Raw genomic sequence first — 24,822 nt, forward strand, 5'->3', positions numbered from 1 at the left:
TGCGCATGATTTACAGTAAACAAAAATTACAATAAAAACATTTTATTTAAAAAAATAAAAATAAAAACATTGTTTATATTATTAAAAACATTCAGAATGTTTTTAAAAACATTCTGGTCAATTAAATTTACGTTTTTACGGGTTTTTTAAAAAACAAATAATTTGTAATTAAATTAATGGTTTTAACTTTCTGACAACACGGAAATGTTGGACAAAAGTCAAAAGTAAATAAAAGTGACGTATTTGTTGGCAAAAGAATGATTTTTTACCTTCTGTACTCCTAAATACAACCATTTATAGAACTATATATATATATGTATATTAGAGTAATTTTTTTTTTTTTTTTTTTGATATTGCACATCCTCTTATTTGGTGAGGTTTAATAAAAAAAGTTCACAGATAATTTTTTTTTGTAAACTGATAATGGGAAGTGGTCTCCCACACCTGCTTTGTAACCCCTTTAGAATCCCGTTTTTGTCTAAAATGACATATTTCTAAAATGTACTAAAATCAGTTAGTGTCAGTGTTACATGGATCAATTTTACTTATTAGTTTTATAAAAATTAAAAGAATGTATATAGCAATTACCTATTCCCAGACTCCTCCCTAAAAATGATAGGTCCCGGATCTGTTTTGTATGCTTTTTTGAGATCCGTTTTTGTCTTAAATAATATATTTCTAAAAATTATTAAAACCAGCTAGTGTCAGTGTTACATGCATCAATTTTACTTATTAGGGTGATAAAAATAAAACAAATGTATATACCAGTGACCTTTTCCCACACCCCACCCTCAAGGGGCCAGGATCCGGACCTGTTTCTTAACCTCTTTTGAGATCCTTTTTTTCAAAAATGAAAAATTTCTGAAATGTATTAAAATAAGCTATTGCCAGTGTTACATGCATCAGTTTTACTTACTAGGGTGACAACATATATGTGTAAATATATATAGCGGGGGTTAACTTGTAACATCAGGAATGGGTTAAAGATACAAAAAGCTTCTTTTTGTATCTTTAACCCATCTTCTTCAGTTTTTCTCAATTGCGAGTACCAGTGGCCCATATGCCCCAAATGGTGTCCCTCTACCAGCCATATCTACCTTAGCCATAATTGAAATTTATAAATTTGAAAATAATAAAGAATATTCCACTCAAATGAAACTTTTAAAAGAAAACATGTTACAAATAACAAATTTTAAAATTATTTGGATGAAATAACATACATAATTTAATCAAACCTTGACATATAATTAAATTAAAATACAACAGAAAAACAATAGCCATATAATAATATTATTATAATATATTTAACTATATATTTAGTTCATATTGTATGCATATATGAATAGATTAAATTGTTGTTATTTGGAATGATTATGGCTTAACTGTTTCTTTGTAGCTTCAGTTGAGAAATGTTTTCTATTATACTCAACTACTTGGTAGAGAAGTTGACATTGATTGTCATTTTTTGTTAAAACTTCATTAAAATCAGTGGCTTATTTAACTGCCCGTTCTGCACAATCATTAACCACTTTCATAGTACAAACTATCCTACAAGCAGACTTGTAGTCATCACGATTAGCCAAGGTTTTAAGGAGTCGATCTCAAAAATTCTTTTGGTAGATTGAGAGAGTCAAACAAATTTATTGAGTGTTGTATAACAAAGTTAGCTATAGAAAGTTTAGAGAATGTATAAATCTTGTTTGGAGCAATTCTTCTATTGTCACCTGGTAATGGAAATTTTACCACTGAATAATGGGAGAGCAGCTAGATCTTCACTGAAATACCATAACTGAAGTTTAATTTTATTTTTTGCAATTTTGCTGTCAACTTGACAACAGTTCTTGATTACTATTAAAAGAAGGAGATCAGTTTTTAGTGCTTCTGTTGTGAGAGGTGCTGAAAACCAGAAACATGCATACATTGTGGTTATGAAGAGACATATTCTTCTTAAAATCCCAATTTCTTTCTCTGTGATATTTAAATGACAACGAAAACCTCAAATTTTCAAACAGTATGTACCTTTAGCCATTCATCTTGCACAATGGTAAGCCCCAGGGCTGTAAATAGTTGTTGTATCATTATTTTCTTCTATAAGGAGAAGAGCTAGTCTTTTGAATTCTTTATAAACATCACGTTGTTGCCTTTCCTTTGAGTACTTTTTCAAATTTTTCACCACATCGGATTTTTGAGATGCAAGGCACTCTTTTTCAAACTTTGTAAGGCATCCAACTCAGCTTTTGTCACTTTCAAGTGGTTTAAACTTTGGTTTTTGTATTAGCTCCCATTGGGACTTCACTCTACCAAAAAATTTAATGTTTGGTCCTTTTGATACAAAAAACCCATCAAACACTGCATTGCACAGACTTCAAGAATATGATGTCGACAGGCTAAAAACAAAACTCTTTGATTCATTGACTTCTGTATGACGCTTATTGCCCCATTATGACTTCCTGTATTACTTGCAGTTGTGTCAAAGCAAAGACCTACAAGATTCTCCTCAATGTCAAGCCATTCATGAACTCAACTAGTTTTTGTCCCATTAGAGTGCCAGTACCAGCAGGTATCTCAAAGATCTGTAATAATTTCTTAATATCCAAGCCAGATACAACAAGTGGCAAACATTCATGTCTGGTTCTACCAACATTCGACAATATTTTACCATCAAAATGAGCAACTAGTGGAACCAAGGGTTGAAAATTTTTTCTTACTGCTATTGCAAGAGATTCATGGGATGTAGTTCAAGCTTCCATTAGAGTGGAATATGAAAATGTTAGTTTAGTTACATAAATACCGATTGCAGCTAGGGGTGACAACCATCATTGTGGTGGTGTGACAACCATCATTGCTTGTCGTTGTGTTTCTTTTGTTCAGCCTAATTCTGCATGAAAAAGTTGATTGTCAAGAATACAATGTTTGGATATTTTAATTGTGAGTTGACTAATGCCCATAGTAGAATGTTTTGAATTGTTTGGTCAAGTAAAAGCTTTTTGTGTTTTAATTGACATAACACAGCCAGAATTTTCATCCAAAGAGTAATCTGAGTTAATCCTTCAATGTATCTGTAGATATAACTTTACTTTCTTTATGTTGTTCAAAGTGCCTTTTTTCTTCAAGCTTGCGTTTTCTGTATTTTACGGCTGCTTTCTTATACATTAAGTCGTCTGATGTCGTTAACATCGTTCGGGCACCTCTCTGGTCTATCAGAAATTGTTTATCTTCATTTATCTTGATGAGACAATCCCATTCACCATGGGCAATATCAAAAAGTGTATTCATCCTAGCAGTGAATTTTTCTTGATAGCTATGTTGAGTAGCTGATTTTCTACTTCTGTGCTTAGACATTTGAACATGTTGCTTGTGAATACTCTTTAGTTTAGCTACTACATGAGGCTTTCCTACAGATGGAATATTAGCCTTAAGCCTGAAAATCATAACTTCATCTGCAACATTGTTGCAGGATATTGAAAGAGTTGACTTTTTGATAATAATTTCATAAAAAACTCAACTTAGGTCAACACCACTTTTTGGCAACTGACTTAGCCCATCTATTGTTGAAAGAATATGTCCAACTAGCCAAACATTTGTAGTTGAGCGTGTTGCTTTGTCTGATGCAGACATCTTCTTAAGTAATATTTTTATACTTTTTTACTATAATAGAAAAATTATAATAGAAATTTAATAAATATGAGGTGCTCAAAGTCAAATAATAAAAAAAAAAAGTCTTAGATGATTACACCCCCTATTTTCCCTACATTTTTCAATAATGAAATCAAAATATGCATTTAGAAGCGATTTTTGGTAAATAATGCTGAGAAGGTAAACCTAAATTTGCTTGTACTTTCCAGTCTTCTGTGAACTATCTATGTTATAACAACATAATACTTTATATTATTTCTTTTTAGATCAATTTATAGCAGTATTTTGTATGAAATAAAAATGGAATTACAAGATTAAGGTATTAGACAGATTTTGATCAATTTAGGGTTCCGAAACAGGGTTTAGGGGATCACTTCCCATTTTCAGTTTGCAAAAAAATTATAACTATATACTTTTTATATCAGACCTCACCAAATAAGAGATTGTGCGATTTAAAATTAAAAAAAAAATTTTTCCATATAAAAAATTAGATAATACATATTTTCCTTACATTTTTCAATAATGAAATCAAAATATGCATTTAGGAGCAATTTTTGGTAAATAATGCTGAGTGGGTAAATCGAAATTTGGTTGTACTTTCCAGTCTTCTGTGAACTATCTATGTTGTAACATTATAATGTTTTATATTATTTCTTTTTAGATCAATTTATAGCAGTATTTTGTATGAAATAAAGATAGAATTACAAAATGAAGTTTTAAGTCAAATTTTGGTCGATTTAGGGTTCCAAAATAACCACTTCCCATTATCAGTTTTCAAAAAAATTTTAACTGTATACTTTTTATAACAGACCTCACCAAATAAGAGGTTGTGCAATTAAAAATTAAAAAAAAATTTACTGTTCACAAACTTCTACACCGTCAAAACAACCCATTGTGACATCAAAGCAATCATGTGCTAAGTTTTTCTTCCATGTTTCGTTTTTAATAAATAGCAAGGACTTTCTGCAATATTTAATGACTCTAATGTTCTCTTCGCTAATACTTGTTTGTTTTTTTGCAAACAGTATTGCATTACTTAGTATTTCTGATGTAATAGTGGATTCGCTTGATGAAGTTTTCTGTTTTTTCTATCAGCTGCAGTTTATAACTGGTTTTGTCTGGTATTGGTATATTTTTTATTGAGTATTCTTTTTAATTCATTTATTGGCCAAAAGAAAAAATGAGGCAGCCAAATAAACTGAAAATTATTTATATACTACTGCATTTAAAACTTAAATTTTTTTTTTTCTATTTATAATAAAAAAGCAAAAGAAAAATTAAAATAATTTTTTGGCATTTTTTTTTTGGGCGCCTATACTGCTCCAGCGGTACTAAAACAGTTCTGGGTTTACATATATATATATATATATATATATATATATATATATATATATATATATATATATATATATATATATATATATATATATATATATATATATATATATATATATATATATATTTGGGTGCATCCAACGCCGCATGCATTCAAAAATTGAATTGAAATTAAAAATTGTCCCTATTTTTAAAACTTTTTATTGGTTCTCACAAGACACTGTTAAATTTTTTCAAAATTGAATGAGATTTAGGGGGGCCACCTCATGTCTGAAACTTGCAACGAGACCCTAAACAGAAGGAAAAAAAGTTTTTCAAATCTATGTCATGTTGGATCTCAAAAGAAGCAAAATTTTTAAAAATTATAAAAATTTTACACAAGAATTATTTTAAGTTTTATTGCATAAAAATTATTATTTTTTAACAAAAATTTAAAAAAAAAAATTTCTTTCATGGTTTTTGTCAAAAAATTTTTTCAAGGTATTTTTAACAAAAAATGATAATTAGTTTTGAAATTTTTATAGAGTTTTTTGCTTCTTTTGAAAGTATGGGGCATTGGATGCACCCTTTTATACTTTTATATATATATATATATATATATATATATATATATATATATATATATATATATATATATACACAATTTGTTGATATTTACATTAAAGGACTTTTATATTTCATTCCAACAATTACAAAGGGAACTGTTAAAACTGAAGCGCCTCGGATTAACGCTAACCTAAAAAATTTAACTAGAAAGAAAAGAACCCTCTGGAAAAAATGTTTAAAATGTATCAGAATACAAATCAGATAATAAAATGAAAAAAAAAATTAAGTACCAAATTAAAATATATGAAAAACCATCGCCTTAAACGTTAAAAAAAAACCAAAAGCAATTTATGCATATATAAACAAAAAATTAAAAGTTAAAGAAGGAATTAATGCATTAAATGTAAACAGCAAACTTGAAACAAACTATTTATCAATAGCGAATTTTTCCATAACTATTTTAGCTCTATTTTCACTAAGTAAATTAATAACAGTATACCATTCTTTAAAAATAGGACAAACATTATATGTGATGACTCTACATTTTCACCGGGCACAGTTTCTAAAATCCTGAAGTCACTAAATCTGAGTAAATGTACAGGAGTAGATGGAGTTCACTCATTAACTCTAAAGTGTTGCGCAGAATTGTTTTCACTTCCTTTATCACTTATTTCAATAAATCATATGACATTAGAATAATACCATCAATGTGGTTAAATGCTAATTTAACACCATTATTTAAAAGTGGAGATAAATCGGATCCATCAAGTTATCGACCAGTATCATTTACTTCAGTTATAATGTATCTTAAAAGCTACATATATGTTGCATTTAAAAAATAACAATCTTTCGACTAAGGAACAACATGGATTTTCTAATAAAAAAAACTGTTGTACAAACATCTATGGATCTAATAACTCAGGCAATGGAAGATAATTTACCAGGAAATATCAATTTCCTAGATATGAAAAAAGCTTTCGATTTCGTGTCTCACAAAAGATTGTGTTTTAAACTAAAAAGTTATGGATTTAACTATAAAGCAATTAGATGGTGCAAAAATTAAATTAATTAACTAATTAACATAACTAGATCATCTTCTAATATTGAAAAGATTTAAACAGATCTAAACAAATTAATGACATGTTCAAAATTATGGCTATTAAAATTTAATGCTAGAAAATGTAAATGCATGCATATAGGTAGCAAAAATACTAATTATATATACACAATGTATGATTCAGTGTTAAATAGAGTTGAACTACCAGAAACCAAAATTGAAAAAGATTTAGGAATTATGATTTCAATTTAATTAAAATGGTCAAGTTAATTATGTTTTTGGTAAAGCCTAATGTGTCTGATAAAAGCTAATAAAATGTTAGGAATAATAAAACATTCATTTAAAAACTTAGACATAAATGCGCCTAAACTGACCGTATCTAGACTATGCAAATTCAGTGTGGTATCTTTACTTAGAAAAAATAAATAAATAAAAGTTTCATGCCAAAAGGCAATCATCAGTCATGTAATACAAAACAAAAAACTTGTTAAAATATAAAGATAACAGTGGAGTGTGCTTCGTATTCAAAACAAAACAAAAAGTAAAAAGATAAGAAAAAAGAAAAATCTTATAGCGGCTGCCTAATCACCCATATCAAATTTTGAAAGAAGAAATTTGCACAGCATTGTTTTTATATTTTATTGATGTTAAAAGATTCTGTTTGGTTAGTGTATCTAAGTTTAAATGCGGTTTCACTAACTCCAAAATACACTTTTTCATTCTTCGGAGGGCCTGCATAAAGAGTAGTTTGATGCTCTATGTTACTTACAAGGCAATGTTGATTTAAGGGGGACTTGCTTTTAATAATGCAATTGCAATGTTTATTAGAATCTGGGGCGTTGTTTTTCATTACATGATGGTTATGAGAATTAACAAATGATTTGATGTTTGGCATACAACTGTAACTCACCATTAGAGTATTTCTATTAAAAATCTTGTGGTACTTATAGTCAACAGGGAAGTGCTTGTCTATTAAATCTAAAAAGAGTTTACCAGTTTTGGTATAAGCTGTTTGATATATAGGGGGATATTTGATATATTAAACCAAATTATATTGCGCTTATGATTTTTTGATAGAGTTTGGATGTTTTAGAATATAATTATATAGAGTTTTAGAATTTTTTTATAATTATAATAGAGTTTTAGAATATAATTAAGTTTAGATTTGTAAACTGACTTTTTTAATGCATCATGATACAAATGGGCTTTTGAAAAATAGTTTCATTAGATAAATTAGCAAATAACCTAATTCTAAAGAACAAGGAAGTTGCTTTAAAATGCTAGGAGGGTAATTGAAATCAACATGTATATGACTTATTTATATATATATATATATATATATATATATATATATATATATATATATATATATATATATATATATATATATATATATATATATATATATTTAATAATACATTTAAAAACATCTTAAGTTAGCCGGTGAATTGATTTAGCTACCTGATTGTATCACCGTAAATGAAACAATCAAGTAGCTAAATTTTCACACACAGATCATTATCTTAAACAACACTTTCATGAAATTTCTGTTTTGTCTGCCATGGTTTGATGAAACTTAGTCTTTCAGTTTGTTAATGAAGTTTTTGTTGTAGAGATTTTACCAAAAATCTAATATTTGCTTTAGTCTTTGTTAAAGCGTAAACTATGTATCAGCCAAGTCTAATAATCTGTTAATGATAGTTTGTGGTTATTGGAAGCTGGCTCTTTATAGCTTTTTCAGAATCATTAGCATATAGTTTGTAATGATGAATAATTACACCAGGCATTTTGTTGATGAATATGAGAAAAAGCAGTAGTCCAATGCGTAATGCATAATGCACACCTTCCTTAAAACTTTAATCCAGTCAGATTTCAAATTTCAAAATACAACTTGCATTTTTTTTATTGGACGCACACATTTTTGAAGAATTTAAGAGTAACAAATATGTCAAAGCAGGACACCATAACGTCAGTAATGAAATCAAAAATTGGCAATAGATTTACTATATTGGACTTATCAAATGTGAAAATCATTTTGGATTCTGATCATGAAGATTGTTAGTAATTGTGATTGAAATTGAGTGTTTTAATTATAAATGTGAAAAAGATAAAAAGAATCATTTGAAACAATTTTTTCACTTAAGCTTTCTTATTCAATTTAATTTTCTCTATAACTAAACAGCATTTTTTTTCTTTTCAAATAAGAAGTGCATGTTATTTATCTTAATGTAATGTTTAATTAAATTTTTTACTTTCTTTATTTACTATTTATATTTTTTATTATTATTTTATTATTATTTGTTATAGTTATTTTCTTTGTTTTTTCACATAATTTTATTATTAAAAGTTTGTTATTAAATTGTTATGAATTTTTTTTGTTTTGATGTTAACTTAAAAAAAAGTTAGTTACCCATTAGCTTTAACTAAGGTTACAATGTGTCTCGTTCAAAATGTTTTTGGTTTTCTTTTGGGGTTGAGATAAGGGGGTATTCACTGATTTTCTCTGAGATGTACAACTGCTAGAAATTTCTAGATCTTTGTAAAGAGGTGTGAGCCACATATTACATGTCATTTAAAATATTCAACAAAGATCAATTTATCAGCACTTATTTAAGAACATTGTAAAAATGTTGTAAAATAAATACAAGAAATTATATACAATATATATATATATATATATATATATATATATATATATATATATATATATATATATATATATATATATTTGTCATTATTATTGAGTGTCACCTACCTTTTAATTAATGATTATATATTAAACAACATTATATACTAAGACACATTTTTTATATACTTACTTTGTATTATTGTTATTATTTTTTTTTTAGTTTTAAAAATGGAATAGTACTCTTTTATGATATCATATAGTATATATTATATAATGTATATGAATAACATAAAGAAAACACAAAATGTAACTTGATAAAGTTTAAACTTGTACTTTTTTTTTGTTAGGGTAAGAAAAGTAATTCATGAAGTAATATCTTATGCATACTTTGATGATATTATCCTTGGAATGATCTTGATGAGCAGTGTTTTATTGGCTTTTGAAGATGTTACAGATCCAAAAGCAAAAATCAATGCTGTAAAATATATTCTGAATAACTTTAATAATTTTTATTTATGTATATGTATGTATATATATATATATATATATATATATATATATATATATATATGTATATATATATATATAGATATATATGTATATATATTTACATATATATATATATATATACATATATATATACATATATATACACATATATATATATATATACACTGGCGAGCAAAAAAAAGTGAACAGTACAATTTTTCAGTAAATTATGTATTATTAATCAATTAAAAATATAATACATAAAATATAACATATCGCTTATGTTAAATATATATACATACACATATATACGACTCATTTTGAAAAAAAAAATTTATATTTTGTGTGGCCACCACCATTTTTCATCACTTCATTTAATTGACGAGGCATCGACTCAATTAAATTTACTATCAAACGGTAAGGTATCGTAACCCAAACTTGTTTTATGGCTGCCCAAAGATCATCCAAAGATGAAATATTATTTTTATGGACCTCTTTATCCATATAGTCCCACAAATTTTCAATAGGATTAAGGTCTGGACTTTGGGCAGGCCAATTTTCAAAAAGGAAGATATTGTTATCCTTGAGCCATTTTTTAACTTGTTTAGACGTATGGCAAGGAGCATTGTCATGTTGAAATTTAATTTCATCCTCTTCTAATTCTTTCAGTGTGGGCAGCAAAGATTTTTGTAGAATACTAATGTATTCTTTGGAATTTATTCGTAATCCATCTTCCACTCTATGCAATCTGCCCACACCTTTGGCAGAAAAACAACCCCAAACCATAATTCCAAGATTACCGTTTACCGTTTGGTGAATACAATCTGGATTTAATTGTTCATTCTCACGTCTAATGCACATCTGTGGACGATCTAAATGCAAACTAAATTGTGATTCATCTGACCATAATATTTTTGTCCAGTCTGTGTTTTTATTATATTTTACCCAAGCTAACCTTGCCTTTTTATGGCGTGCTGTTAGAAGAGGTACTTTTTTACATGGGTGTATTTTGAACCCCTGATCTTTAAGACGCCTCGAAATTGTCCATCGGCTAACCTTTTTATCATCAGAACACGTAAAAGTTTCTGCGATATGCGTCATAGTGGTTTTTCGATTTTTTAAAACATTCAATTTTAACTTGTGACAATCTCTTTCCGTCATTTTTCTTGGTCTGCCAGAACCTTTTTTTCTAGCTGTTGTTTTATTGTTTTTCTGACGTGAAAGTATCTTGTGAACTCCACCAACACTAATGTTTACACCTTGAGCTTTCATAATTTGCCTTCTTGCTAACTTTTTTTTTAATTATTTTGTATGATTCAAATTTCTTCATTAATTTCAAATCATTAGCAGGTGCTTGGAAAGCAAATGGGCTAGAAAACCATGCAGACATGTACAGAAGAGTTGAAAACAGATTGAACTTCAACAGGGATTTCTCTTCTTTTATAGTAACCTTGAATTGCTTTCGGAACATGTACATTTTTATACAGTAGATGACCTTAGCCATCCACCATGCGTGGTGAAATGCACCTGGCACATTAAAATATTGTCCTCTAGAAGGGATATTGCCAAGAAACATTGTTGTCAGTTTCAAAAAATTCCCTATAATCATCTCGTAGGCTAACAGTTTGTAAACATTTTTTTGGGAAACTAACAGTAGCATCTTTGAGATCATTTAAATAAATATTGTTTGGACCACTGAACAAGTTTTCATCAAGACATTCAAATTCATTTTGATCACTATAGTTCCAGTTATCTTTGAACCGTTTGAATAACAAAATTTTGGTCCACTAGATGAGCCAAAAAGACACTTGAATACATCTGACACAATAATTTTAAGATTTTTCTCTAATAATTTTTTGATTAATGTACACGCTCCGGAATGACAGTTGGTGTTACTCAATGTAGTGTCAAAACACATTCCAACAGTTTCATTTTTTACTCCCCATTCTGTTAAACAGAAACTGTGGCATCCGCCATTGCTGCACTTATTCCGGTCACAAGTTTGGGAACTCCAAGCAACTTTTCCGTATTTTCTCCAAAATTGCTAAACAATCGACTTTTTCCGAAATCGAACTTGTAATGTCTGGTAGTAATTTGTTGTCCCAATGTACAACTAGCGGTATATCAGGATTAAATTCACTTTTTATATGGGCAGCTGCTTCTTTTCTGTTTTTAATTCTGGCTCTTCAAATAGTACTAAATGACAGGGATAAATCTTCAACATTATGTCCTAATCTCTTGGGAGTTGCAGCAATAGTAAAAGTTGCCTCTCAATCCGACATTTTTGTTCGGTCTGATGCAGCTGCAAGCTCCGGTGACATAATTGTTGTGGTTTTGGATTTCTTCGGCATTTTTCACTTTGGCATTTTTCTTTTAGGTTTGAAATTGTCATTTAATTCCCATTCATCCAATTCAGAGTTGATTTCAATATTGTCATTTTCCAAGTCTGGCAAACACATTGAAGGAGTTTTTTCAATACTTTCTTTTCATATCTTTGCTATTGTCTTCTCCTTTATAAATAATTTCTGATCAACTGCAAGCATGCATCCTTGTCTTCCTGCTCTTTGCATTCTTAGAAACTACTTGTCCTCTTCAATCATCATGATATTCATTGCGTTCTCATAAGCTATATCAAATAGCTCTTCTATTTTATTCATAAAGTGAGACTCACTTTATTTTTGAGTTTCAGTGAAACGCTTCTTGTTCTTTCTTAACTTATGGTAAGTGTCAACTATTTTTTCTGTCTTCTTTATAACATGGTGTTTGGCCTGGGCAGGTATTCTTGCCTTAGCCCAAAAGAACATAACTTTTCGTGCGACAGAAACAGCACTAACATGGAAAGTATATTTTCCTCGCACATGCTGGTGAAAAAATTGAGACAAAGCTTGTTTAGTTGAAGGCAATTTACTACCTAATAGTGATCACTTGTCGGAACAATCAACCACATCTCAGTTGCACTTCGTGTTAGTCTATTTTCCAAACTAATTTTTGCCTGACTTGTTTTTGGAGGATCTGCCATTTTCTACAAAAAAAACAGATTAGTGAAATTATTTTAATTTTATTGCAAAATATGTAGATAAGTGTATAACCACACTCTTGTATATAAATATGATGTTTATTGTTTAATACTCTAAGATATTGGTTATTTAACTGATTTAATACACTTTAAAATACAGAATAACGTTCAAGAATATTTCTATATATTTTATTCAAATCTTTTCAGGTTTTTCAATTATTTTCCCTGCTATCCCCTATTTTCACTCACTCTACCAGTCTACCATGTGCTGTTTTTTGTCTAAAATCGTGGAATAAATGTGTAAATTCAACATTTGCTAGAGTTTTTTGTACACTGCAGACACAAAAACAAGTATGAATATTAAATAGAAAAGAAAATTTGTACATACATTCAACAAAATACAACAATTTTAGTAGCTGAAGGCAAACTATAACAAAAGATACTAAATCAAAATTAATTTATATATTGCTTGATAAAGTTGTTAAAATACTGTGTTGTGTATGAATCTACAACAGCATGAAATTTTGAAATATTAAGAATTAAAACAAACCAAATTATGTAATGTTTCTTGTTTTCGATGTTTTTTTCAAAAATTTTGTGTTCACTTCATGCATCACCCTAATATATATATATATATATATATATATATATATATATATATATATATATATATATATATATATATATATATATACATTGTTTTAAAAAACAATGTTTTCAAAAAATATTTGCAGCATGCACCTTAATGTGTTCAGTTGTTATAAAATAACACTGGATTAAAAAGTTTTTTGAATTAAAAAATATATTTTTTGATGGCCTAAGAACTATGATCATTTAATATGTCCCTAATAATAATTAAAAAATTTTCACCAGTTATCAAAAAATAATTATTTTATAACAAACATAAAAAAAAAATTATAATAAAAAATCTCATAAAAATGCACTTTTTTAACTTTTAGTTAAAATGTTTTGCTGCGCAGTAAAATCTAAAACAAAATAAATTAAAAAATTACCATTATTTTTGAAATTTTATTATAATTTCACTTCATTTGAGACCCAACAAAACATATATATATATATATATATATATATATATATATATATATATATATATATATATATATATATATATATATATATATATATATATATATATATATATATATATGTATGTATGTATATATATATATATATATATATATATATATATATATATATATATATGTATATATATATATATATATATATATATATATATGTATATATATATATATATATATATCTAATATATATCTAAATTATATAATGTATATATATATAATCTCTAGTTTAAGTGGAGTCTTGGGTTTTTGTTTGTTTTTTAAAAAGTAATTCATTCTTAAATGCGACAAAATGGTATATTTTGCATCATTTTTATTAATAATAAAAAGTATGCCAAGGTATTAACCTCAAACAGGTATTTTAGGTAAATTAAACATATTGTGATAAAAAATAATAATAAGTTTGGAGAATTTAATATTTATTTTTAACATAAATAAAACAAATAACAATAATTTAAATATAAAACAATATTCTTAATACAAACATTAATAAACTATATAGTTTTAATTATTTTTCTTTGTAGCCTTATTTATATTCTATTGCTGGTTACTCTGAACTTTGTTAAATATTGATACATTAGTTTATAAAATTATCTTTTACACATACACAATCATTGTTAGTAATAAATACTAAAAAGTGTCATTTTTTACTCTGTATTATATAACAAATTACTTTTGAGATTATCCTAAGGCCTGTCTTCACTGCGTGTCCTCTTAATAAAGTCTTAAAATAACTTAATTTGGCATTCTACACAACCATTTACAATCGCAAATGTTTTTATACACTTTGAAAAGTAAAAGATAAGTGGATGGTAAAGGGTATGTTTTCAACTTCATTGCATTTGCCAAACATTTCCAGATTGAAGCAATATGAAATTACAAGTCGACGCTTTCAAGGAGCGCCAAATTTGACAGTTAATTAGAGATTTAATTTTGGATCCATCAAAGAATGATATTAAATTAGGTTCATAGCTTTCATTTGTAGTAGTAAAAAACTTTTGAATTACCAAAAATCTAACAACTATAAAAAACTTACAAACAAGCTTATAATTTTTAATTATAAAAATTATAAGCTTAAAAATTATAATTTTTAATTATAAAAATTAAAAGCATGTTTCTTGTAACACTTTTATAAAATCTTTGGTGCTTTCTCTTCAGATAAATCATGAGCATCAATGTACTTTGACAATCATTTAAATGATTTTCCTGATAATCATTTATCAGGACTAATTAATCATTAGTGCATCCGGATATCAGTAATAATAAAAACTTGTATTACCTGATTTTTTAAGGGAAATAATGGTAAAGGCTTGTCTCAATAATGATATTTTGGTATTGGATAAATAAAAATGTTTAAAAATTTTTTTCTGATTTTACTTAAAAAATATAATAACAATAAGATATTGCTTTTTTAACTTAATACTTGGCTTTTTAAAGTAAATTGATGCATGCAGGGCATTTAATGGGTTTTTATGGCTAAGCTAATGCCTGACTAAAATTATAAAACTCAAGACCAACTAAAATTATTCTTATTTATAATTTTATTTTTTCCAAAATTTCCTGACTATTGATTAGTTAACAAGTGTTAACTCAATATAAGATAAATGAGAAATATGTTATTTTAAACACAAATTTTTAACGCTAATTGAGACTCTCAATTATGTTTTTATTACTAACAATTGACATAACCACGTTTTATTGATAATAACTGTAATCACATTTTTTTTTTAAAAATGAATAGGGTTATATTACTTTAATATCCAGATACATGTTGCATAATATATTCAAAGAGTTTAGCACCAACACACAAGTTTATGAAAATTAGTGGTTTTCTATGAAGTAACCCTATGAAAAAGATTAATGCTAACATAACTTGAAGAAAATTTTTTTATGTCAAGAAATCCAGTTTGATGAAGACCAGAAAATATCGTAAAAAAATTTTAGACTATTTCCTCAAAATTTTTTCTACAACTCTCCAAAACTTCATTTTTAAAGTCAAATTTTTTAATTTTATTATTTATTTATATTGTGTTGTAGTTATGTTTAGATTTCAGAACACAAGGTTGAAACTGTATGAATGAAGAAACCATTTACTTGCAATGATATTGGAAAATGGAGTTTTTATGTAAACATAAAAAAACATTATATAACCAAATAAATATTAAGTTTATTTACCAATATTATTTCATCTCACATGAATCCAAGCTTAAGTATCATGATGTAGCATGCTTTTAAATTTCTTCATTTATATGTATATAAATAAACTTTTTGATGATCCTATTGATGGAGCAACAAGTTCTTGAAGTAAAAAATTAATTGTTTTTACTAATTTACATATATTATAAATATATATATTTTTTCTTTCTAGATTCTTACCTATATTGATTATGGTTTTTCAACAATATTTACGTTAGAAGCCATTTTAAAGGTAATTAAAAGCATTTATCTTTCTCCATAAATATTTTATTAAACAAGTTAAAATTCGCCAGAATAACAAAAGCAGCTGCTTGTTTATCTGAATTTATTTTATTTATTATTTAGTTTTGATTTTTGTCTGAAACAATTATAGAATATAATAAATTAGCAATGATATAATTAAATATATTAAAATATATAAAGAATGTACTATTATGCAGAATTAAAAATTAGAATATTGCTTAAGTAATGTTAAAAGTTTATTGGAAATTTGGTTACGTAGTACACGTCATATTGGTTGACAAAATCTTTTCCCTCTTTTTTCTATATTCACGGTGACCCAAAAAAAACAAAAAAAAAAACAATTTTACATAATATTTTTATTAGAGAAAATAAAGAGTTTTAAACAACAAATAATGACTTAATTTTTTTTTTAAATATTTTTTCAAGTTAAAACTAATGTTTTAACTTAAAAAAATGTTTTAAACAAAATAATAACTAGCAAAAACAATTAAACAAATGAGGATTAAAAGTGTGCTTTGTTTCGTCTACTTGAAGAGTTCAGAAAATTTTGTTTTGCACCAATTTTGAGTTGCTTTTTCACTATGCACTAAAGCAAAATTTGATTTCTGATTTTCATTTTTGAGTAAAAGTAGTAAATGTTAATCGTTAGATAAATATGCCTAATGGTCTTACTTTCTTGAAGAAAACTGTTAATTATTATTTTATTAAACCTACTTTTCATTATGTTGACCCAATGGCAATCAAAAAGTGATACCAAATGCAGACTAATACTTTGTTTATAGATCTTTTTTTTAATCGTTTACAATGAAGTTAATTGACTTATAAGTCAATCATGTAAATGTCTATTAAGTCTATTTACACAAAATATTAACCCGTTAAAAAAATAATTTAAGGTATTTTATGGTTAAAATAAATTATTCTTTTATTAAATTAGTCTTTTTAATCCTGGAACAAAATGCAGAAGTTACCTAATAGTTTGCATATAGCATAAAATATAACATAAAAATAATCTCTTCTTATCACTTTTAGTCTTGGAGTACATAAGTTCTTAATCACTATTACACATAAGGACTTTTTATCAAAGATAATATACCCTAAATGTCCGAATTTTTTTCACTCTTCTAGTTCATAAGCTATACACTTTTAGAAATTCTGGACTCTAAAAAGTATTTAAGTGTCCATAAAGGTCACTTTAGGGACACTTAACTAGTAAAGTGTCACAAATAAATGACTTTTAAAATTGGAGCTTTTTTTAGATCTTCTCATTTTTAGTTTTATTCAAATATAATTTTTAGTTTTATTCAAATATAATTTTAATTTAAAATAATATTAACAGCTTTAAAACAATAATTGTATTCGAGATAAAATACAATTATTATACAGACAGTAACTAAGTTATTTTTAGAAAAAGTTTATAATCAAAATGTAATTGTTTTTCAGGTTATAATCATAGTATATAGTAATATTTACAAATAAGTCAAACCATTTATAACAAGAGTTAAATGGCTAGTATTAGGCATAACAATCCTCCTTATTTTATATTTCTTGTATTTTTATATTATTGGTAATAATAATATACAAATTATAACCATTTATTTGAAAGACATTTTTTCAGCCTAAAAACATAAAAAGAAAATCTTCTGCTCTTTTAATCAAGTGAGATATCATCAGCCGAGAATCAAGAGGCCATTTTTTGTGTTTCCGAGAAAATCAAGTTTTAAAATTTAATTTGTAAAGACTTTCTGCCAGAATGTCAGACTAATTTTTAAAATTTTTTTAAAAGTTGCATCATTGTTGAGACTAGATTTATTGGATGCATACTCCATTGGTTGTTGAATATTTATTGATAATAAACAGAAAAAACACAAAATGTGGACAAAATGTTCTTTTGGTTGACTACTTATAAAAATTAGGACTAAGAGTTTAATTAAAATTATTTATTTATATATTTTTATGCATTTGATATTAAAAACATGCAAAAAAATCTAAAAGAGTTTGCTTTTAGATTTTTTTTTTTTTTATTCAACAAAGTTTAAAATAAAAAATCTAAAAGAATAAAAGTATAATGCTATAAATGTTGCCTTTACAATAATTATATTTTATTTATAAATCTTGTTTAAAAATAGTATAGTTACTTTAGTCAAGTTTATGACCCCATTGCAGGCCTTGTTAAGAAGCGCTACGCAGCTCGCATTTTGCTTGCGAAAAGGCGATTTGCCTACGCGTTCAGCAGTTTTGCGCTACGCAAAAACTTATATCTTTTAGAATATTTAAATTATCTTTTGATTGTCGTTAACGTGACGTTTATTCAGAAGAAATAAAGTCGTAAGTATTTAACCGCAATTGTAAACTAATAGATTTTTTGTTTAAGAAACAGTTTGTTAAATAATTTTTTTGTTGTTGTTAAAAATTAGTTAAAAAAATTAGGTGTTTTAAGTTTTATCTTAAGGAATTAAATATATAAATTTCTTTTAAATATAAAATTTATTTTTAGTCATAATAGTTTAAAAAATGCACGATTTATTTTGATGTAAATATTTTATTAATAAGATATTTTGTTTATTGTTAATTCAATAAGGTAAAGTTTTAATGACGTTTGTTTAATTTATAAAAATAAATTATGATCATGAATATGTTATCGGTAACTGATAAACAAAAAAAAAAACTCTTTCTTGTTTAAAAACATTAAAATGAGTTCATATATTAAATAAGAAAAAATTTATTAACAGTTAATAAAATAACCAAAAACCAAAATCATAAGAAAATAAACATAAAAATCATAAGAAAATAAACAAACATTATTTTACGTTTCATGAAAAAAATATTTTTTTCAAAGTAAAATTTAGTTCATATTTGAAAAAAATAATAAAAATAATTTTTTATATAAGAACTTAGATTTTATTTGTAACTTTTGTTATAGTGAGAAAAAAACAAACTGTTTGTATGATTTTTAACACGTTAATAAAATAACCTTAATTAAAATGCGGTACTTGAAAAGACGCGAGTGACGAAATATAACTTCTAACGATGCAAAATATATATGATGAGTTGAGTAACTTAGAAATGCGTTACGCGTTTTCGCTACGCAATGAAATCTCGTAACAAGGCCTGCCATTGAATTTTAGTATATAATCCTTGTTGAGTCATTTGAGCAGACTTTGTTTTATAACATTGTTTCACAAAGTTCCGTTTATTGACAAGTATAAAATGTCTAATTTCAATGGGCCATAAACTTCAACTCAAGCAGAGTTCGCCAAGAACCTAATTTTTCAAAGTTTTATTTCGTTAAATAAAAAAGTATGGTTACTTTATTGATTTAAATTATTAACCAACTATTAATTAGGAAAAAAAATGATTTAACTATTAACTATTTTTATATTTAGAATTAAATCATAGAATGCTCTGGTTCAAATTTGCATTTAGAATATTGAGATAATGTTGTTTTTTTTAATTCAGATAATAAACTATGGTCTAATCCTACATCCTGGTGCATTTTTTCGTGATGCTTGGAATTGTGTTGATATGTTTGTTGTGACTTGTTCTATTACCTCTATTGTTTTAAGGTAAGATTAATGTATATATAAAAAACATCAATAACAATAATAATTAATCGAGTAATTTTTTGATTAAATTTACTACAATTCTTCGATGCTAATTTAAGATTAGAAATACCAAGAAACTTATTAATTTATCCTGATGAATGCAGCAATTCTATTATGATGGGAAGTCATAGTTTTAAGATTTGTATATGGAATTGATAAATATTTAGCAAGTTCTACACTTTCTGATTTTTTTCCTTATAGATTTACAGCTTTCACTTCAAATATGAGAATTGTTGTTTAAGGTAATACAAAACTGGGCAGATTGTTTCTAAAAATAGTAACAACACCAATATTGCATTGTGTTTACAGAATGCCGAGGTTGGTAACTAGCATAAAAAGCATCAATGATACAACTACTGAGTTTTATTTTAAAGAGATTATGAATAAAAACTTTAAAAACATAACTATATAAATAGATAGTCTAAAAAAAATTATTTATAAATTATGCGTTGTGTTTGAACAAAAGTGGTCATTGAGTAAAATTTACTTTTGACTGGGTTCATATTTGACAAAGATTTTTTACATGATTTTGAAAAGAACACAAAAAGCTAGTCTTTTAAATGATTGTTTATATCAAAAATACTATTCTGGTTGCTTTAAGTAGTCGACTAAACTAAATTTACTTTTATTTTTCTCTTATATTTCCATATCTATTATTTCTATATTAGCACTAAAACGCAGTGAGTGTTCAATAAAAATTTATCCTAAATCAAGGCCTAACATTCATCATCCAAGGCAGAAAACAATGTAACACAGGTTTGTATTTACACCAGCCACCAGATAAACAAGAGGTGCAAAGATAGTAAAATAAAGCTATTCTGCTAATCCCTAAAGTCTTTGTTTAAGAAGCGTTCTACAAGGCTTGCTAGCTGCAGTTAACATCTGCCCAAGATGAGTATTTTTTTTCAAAATGTTATCTCTAGCCTTTACTCTGCCAAAAGCCCTGAGGCAGGGGAGTTTTAAGTCATAGTTTATTTCTCATAGCCTTTGCCTAAAAAAGAAAACCCTACAATTTTTACAATGTCACCTGTGGCATTCCTACCATAACTGCCGCAAACCATAACACTACCCCTACCTAGTAAGTTTTTTTATACTGTACATTTATTACACACGATTCTGTACGTAAAGTTACATATGTGGATTTTTTTACAATTGCCTATAACATATATGAATAATAATTATGGAATATAATTGCGTGTATAACATATATGAAAAATAATTATGCAATATAGTTGCGCTTATAACATATATGAATAATAATATGAGGCAATTTAATTGCACTTATTTATAGAGTAATCCGCTTGAAAAAGTTCAGCTGCAGTTAATATAAAAAATATGTGAGGCAATTTTTTTTTCATTCATACTTATACCGTCGATAGCTAAAAACTTTATTTTTTTTTTCTTATATTATACAGATATTATATACTTACAGATGTTTGTTTGAAATGCTATACAAATGGAATTTTTATATTTGTGTAGTTTTAAGCAACATACTGTTATTACATATATATATTTGTATATATTTGTTTATTTAGTTATTACATATATATTATATATATATGTAAATTTCTTATACTTCCTTATAAAAATCTGCTAAAAGATTTAAATTATCTTTTAATGGCTGTCCTCAGTTCTGTGTCAAAACGCATGATTGGGCACTACTAACACTATTAATTTCAACATTTTTAATAGTTATAATATATAATAGATATAATAGTTTTAGTATTATATTAAGTATATAGTATAAATATATAGTGTGAAGTGTAAAGTGTATAAGTGTAATAGATATAATAATTTTAGTGTAATATTAAGTGATATATAGTAACACTGTATAACAGGTTTTATATTTTAGAAAAATTCATGAAAGCCAATATTTTTTTAATACTAATTTGACAGTGCTGATTTCATATCTTAAGTCAGTTTATGTCCATTACCCACCGCTTTTTTGAAAAACTGCGATTTCTTTTTTAAGGCAGGTCATATGGATTGTATTGTTATTTTGTGTATATACAATTTATTCACGTAACTGCTTGTTTTACGCATTGTCTTATGTACTTTTCCTTTTAGATAGTATAACAAATTTTTAGGAATTTTATTTTGCTACCTAATCATTATTGCATTATTATGGTTTATAATTATTATATATGTGGTGAATATACATTGAAGAAGTATCAACAAGCCCTAGCAAACAAACAAAGTTCTGCAAGCTGTACTTTGACTGTGCTGTTGGCATTAGCACAAGACATGGGAACCACATATTTGCTGTGTGAGATGTTTATCAGAGCTGTATACTTTGTTTAAAAATAGATGTGGACTTCCTTTTGCAATACTGATAGTATAGCAAAAGCAACATGATCATGTATCTGTCTGCTGTTTCTATGCCTATTTCAATGGAAGAAAGCAATGAGAAAAACAAGATTAAATATCTTTTTTCTCCCATCATAATATTAGCTGTTTGATCAGTTCCATAGTCATGGGTAATGTAATAAATGAGCACAGAGAGCAGTTTCTTCAAGACAATCCTGCAATGCTAGCAGTCATTTTCTGGATGTTGCAACACATTGCCTTTGACATGCCATACATGCAGAAATCTTACATCAAATTTTTTAGTTTAATTTTAAAAAAATTTTAGTGCTCTTAGAGACAGTTTGAAAGAACTGAGTAATTGTTTATTATAGTTTATTGAATACTGTGAAGTTTACTACAGTAGATTATATATTTTCAAAGCTCAAGGTTTTCAAATAAACAACCTTTAAATTTAAAATCTGCATTTAAGTTAGTATCAAACAGATATTAGGCCAGGTGAATAAAAAGGAACAATTGCTTTTACTCAGTAATTGGTCAGCTTTACGTGAATAAAAACTTTCGCAAATTTGCTCAAATTTTTTATTCACGTAAAGTTAACCAATTTACTCAGTAATTGCTCAGCTTTACGCGAATAAAAACTGAAGCAAAATTGCTGAATTTTTTATTCACGTAAAGCTGACCAATTACTGAGTAAAACCAATAGCTCATTTTTATTCACCCAACCTAATATCTGTTTAATACTAACTTAAATGCAGATTTTAAATATAAAGGTTGCAATACAATGTTATTGTGCCATAAAAAAAGTATAAAAGTTATTAGTATTATTATTTAGTGCAAACCAAAAATCAGGAAAACCAGTTATGGTTAAATCAAACATTGTTAAAGTTCTGCGTATTTTACGAGTATTACGACCATTGAAAGTAATAAATAAAGTTCCAAAACTAAAAGTAAGTTTTTTAATTTTAATTTTTATCATTTATAACTAACCACTATCTAAATAGATCTTAAAATTTATAGATCTATTATTAAAAGAAAATCTATTATTTTTAATAATAATAGCTCTATTATTATTAAAAATAATAGAGCTATTATTATTAAAAATAATAGAGCTATTATTATTAAAAATAATAGAGCTATTATTATTAAAAATAATAGAGCTATTATTATTAAAAATAATAGAGCTATTATTATTAAAAATAATAGAGGTATTATTATTAAAAATAATAGAGCTATTATTATTAAAAATAATAGAGGTATTATTATTAAAAATAATAGAGGTATTATTATTAAAAATAATAGAGCTATTTACTTCGATTTAGTTATGCTCTTATTTGTTGATGCAGTTTTTTGTATCGCTGTTATTATGGTCTCAAAATTACATTTAATTCGGACCGTAGAGAAAACTCTACTTTTTGAAGTTTTGATTTTGCTATGGTCTCAAACTTACTTTGATTTAGACCATAGAGAAAACTTTACCTCTAAACAATATTTTTCCTGCTTTTTAAATCATTTTTAAACCATGCCTTATATCATTGTAATATTACCCAAAAAAAATTTTATTAACCACCCATTTGGCTAAAATTTATCTAGTCTTATTACAGTATTTATTTTGTCTTAATACAGTATTTTTAATATATTATTTATCCGCTGGTTTGCATATTACTACTATTATCAAGGAATTTTTTAGCTATATTATCTTATATTCTTTGCTCAGCTTTGTTTTAATTTAATATGCACAGTTTTTATCTTTTATTATTATTCAGAAAGTTTCTTATATCCTTTACTACAGGTTTAAATCTTTACATTTTTGCAGAGAAAATTTTTTTTTTTTTTTTATTCTATTCTTCTATTATCTATTACTTGATTTTTGGTGATGACTTTAAGTTGCGTGGGTTGTTCATTTTCTTACACTTTAAATTGGTTAACAAAATTATATCATCAAAATCATATCATATCATCAAAAAATATTAGTGTTTTACAAATTTGGGTATGGTTGGGTTTTTGCTATTTGTAGTGTTTCCATTTTTACTGCAATATGGAAAAGACATAAGTTGTGGGGTAAAGCATAAGTGGTGATGGCGTTTGTCTGATCGGATAAACTAGTTATAAGTGCTGATCCTCATCGAAACATCAGTAATAATAAACGCGACTCTAAGGAGATGTTTATTACTTTATCACTACACAAATTATGTTTTACACATCAGCATTAATGTTTTTCCATTCCGAGGCCTTACATTTGTGTATGCATATTTTTTTAATTTTGTAATCAATTTTTTGTTCTATTAGTTTTTGTTTGGTGATATATTTTTTGTATATCTTCGTTCATATTAGTGTTTATAAAACAATTTATTGTTTATTATTATTGTTAGTACTGTTTAGATGCATTGTCTGTCTTATTTATTTTTAAATATTTCTCTATTATTCTTTATTTTTGTTTTGACAACTGTCAAAATATGCTTTGTTCGGACAATAATTCTCCTTTATTCTAATGCACTTCATTCCTTCCCTAAGGCATTCACTGCTTGTTTGTGACCATTTGGCGAATTTTATATGCCAAAGTTTTTAAATATTATTATTAAAAATAATAGAGCTATTATTATTATTAATGATAGTAGTGATATTTTTATTATACTTAAAAAAAAGATATTTTCTTTTGATTTTTTCTT

At 26.3% G+C, this 24,822-nt stretch overlaps 1 protein-coding gene across 1 annotated transcript in view; it reads left to right on the forward strand.

Moving 5' to 3' along the window:
• Positions 1-24,822, forward strand: part of LOC105847844 (voltage-dependent P/Q-type calcium channel subunit alpha-1A) — a 240,515-nt gene that overhangs the window by 128,890 nt on the left and 86,803 nt on the right. Inside the window, exons 19-22 of the mRNA XM_065799676.1 lie at positions 9,551-9,680; positions 16,177-16,236; positions 19,704-19,810; positions 22,989-23,103. Coding sequence (XP_065655748.1) covers positions 9,551-9,680; positions 16,177-16,236; positions 19,704-19,810; positions 22,989-23,103 — 412 coding nt within the window. The remainder of the gene's footprint in view (positions 1-9,550; positions 9,681-16,176; positions 16,237-19,703; positions 19,811-22,988; positions 23,104-24,822) is intronic.

The sequence above is a fragment of the Hydra vulgaris genome, chromosome 06 (assembly GCF_038396675.1).
Source record: "Hydra vulgaris chromosome 06, alternate assembly HydraT2T_AEP".
Lineage (NCBI taxonomy): Eukaryota > Metazoa > Cnidaria > Hydrozoa > Anthoathecata > Hydridae > Hydra > Hydra vulgaris.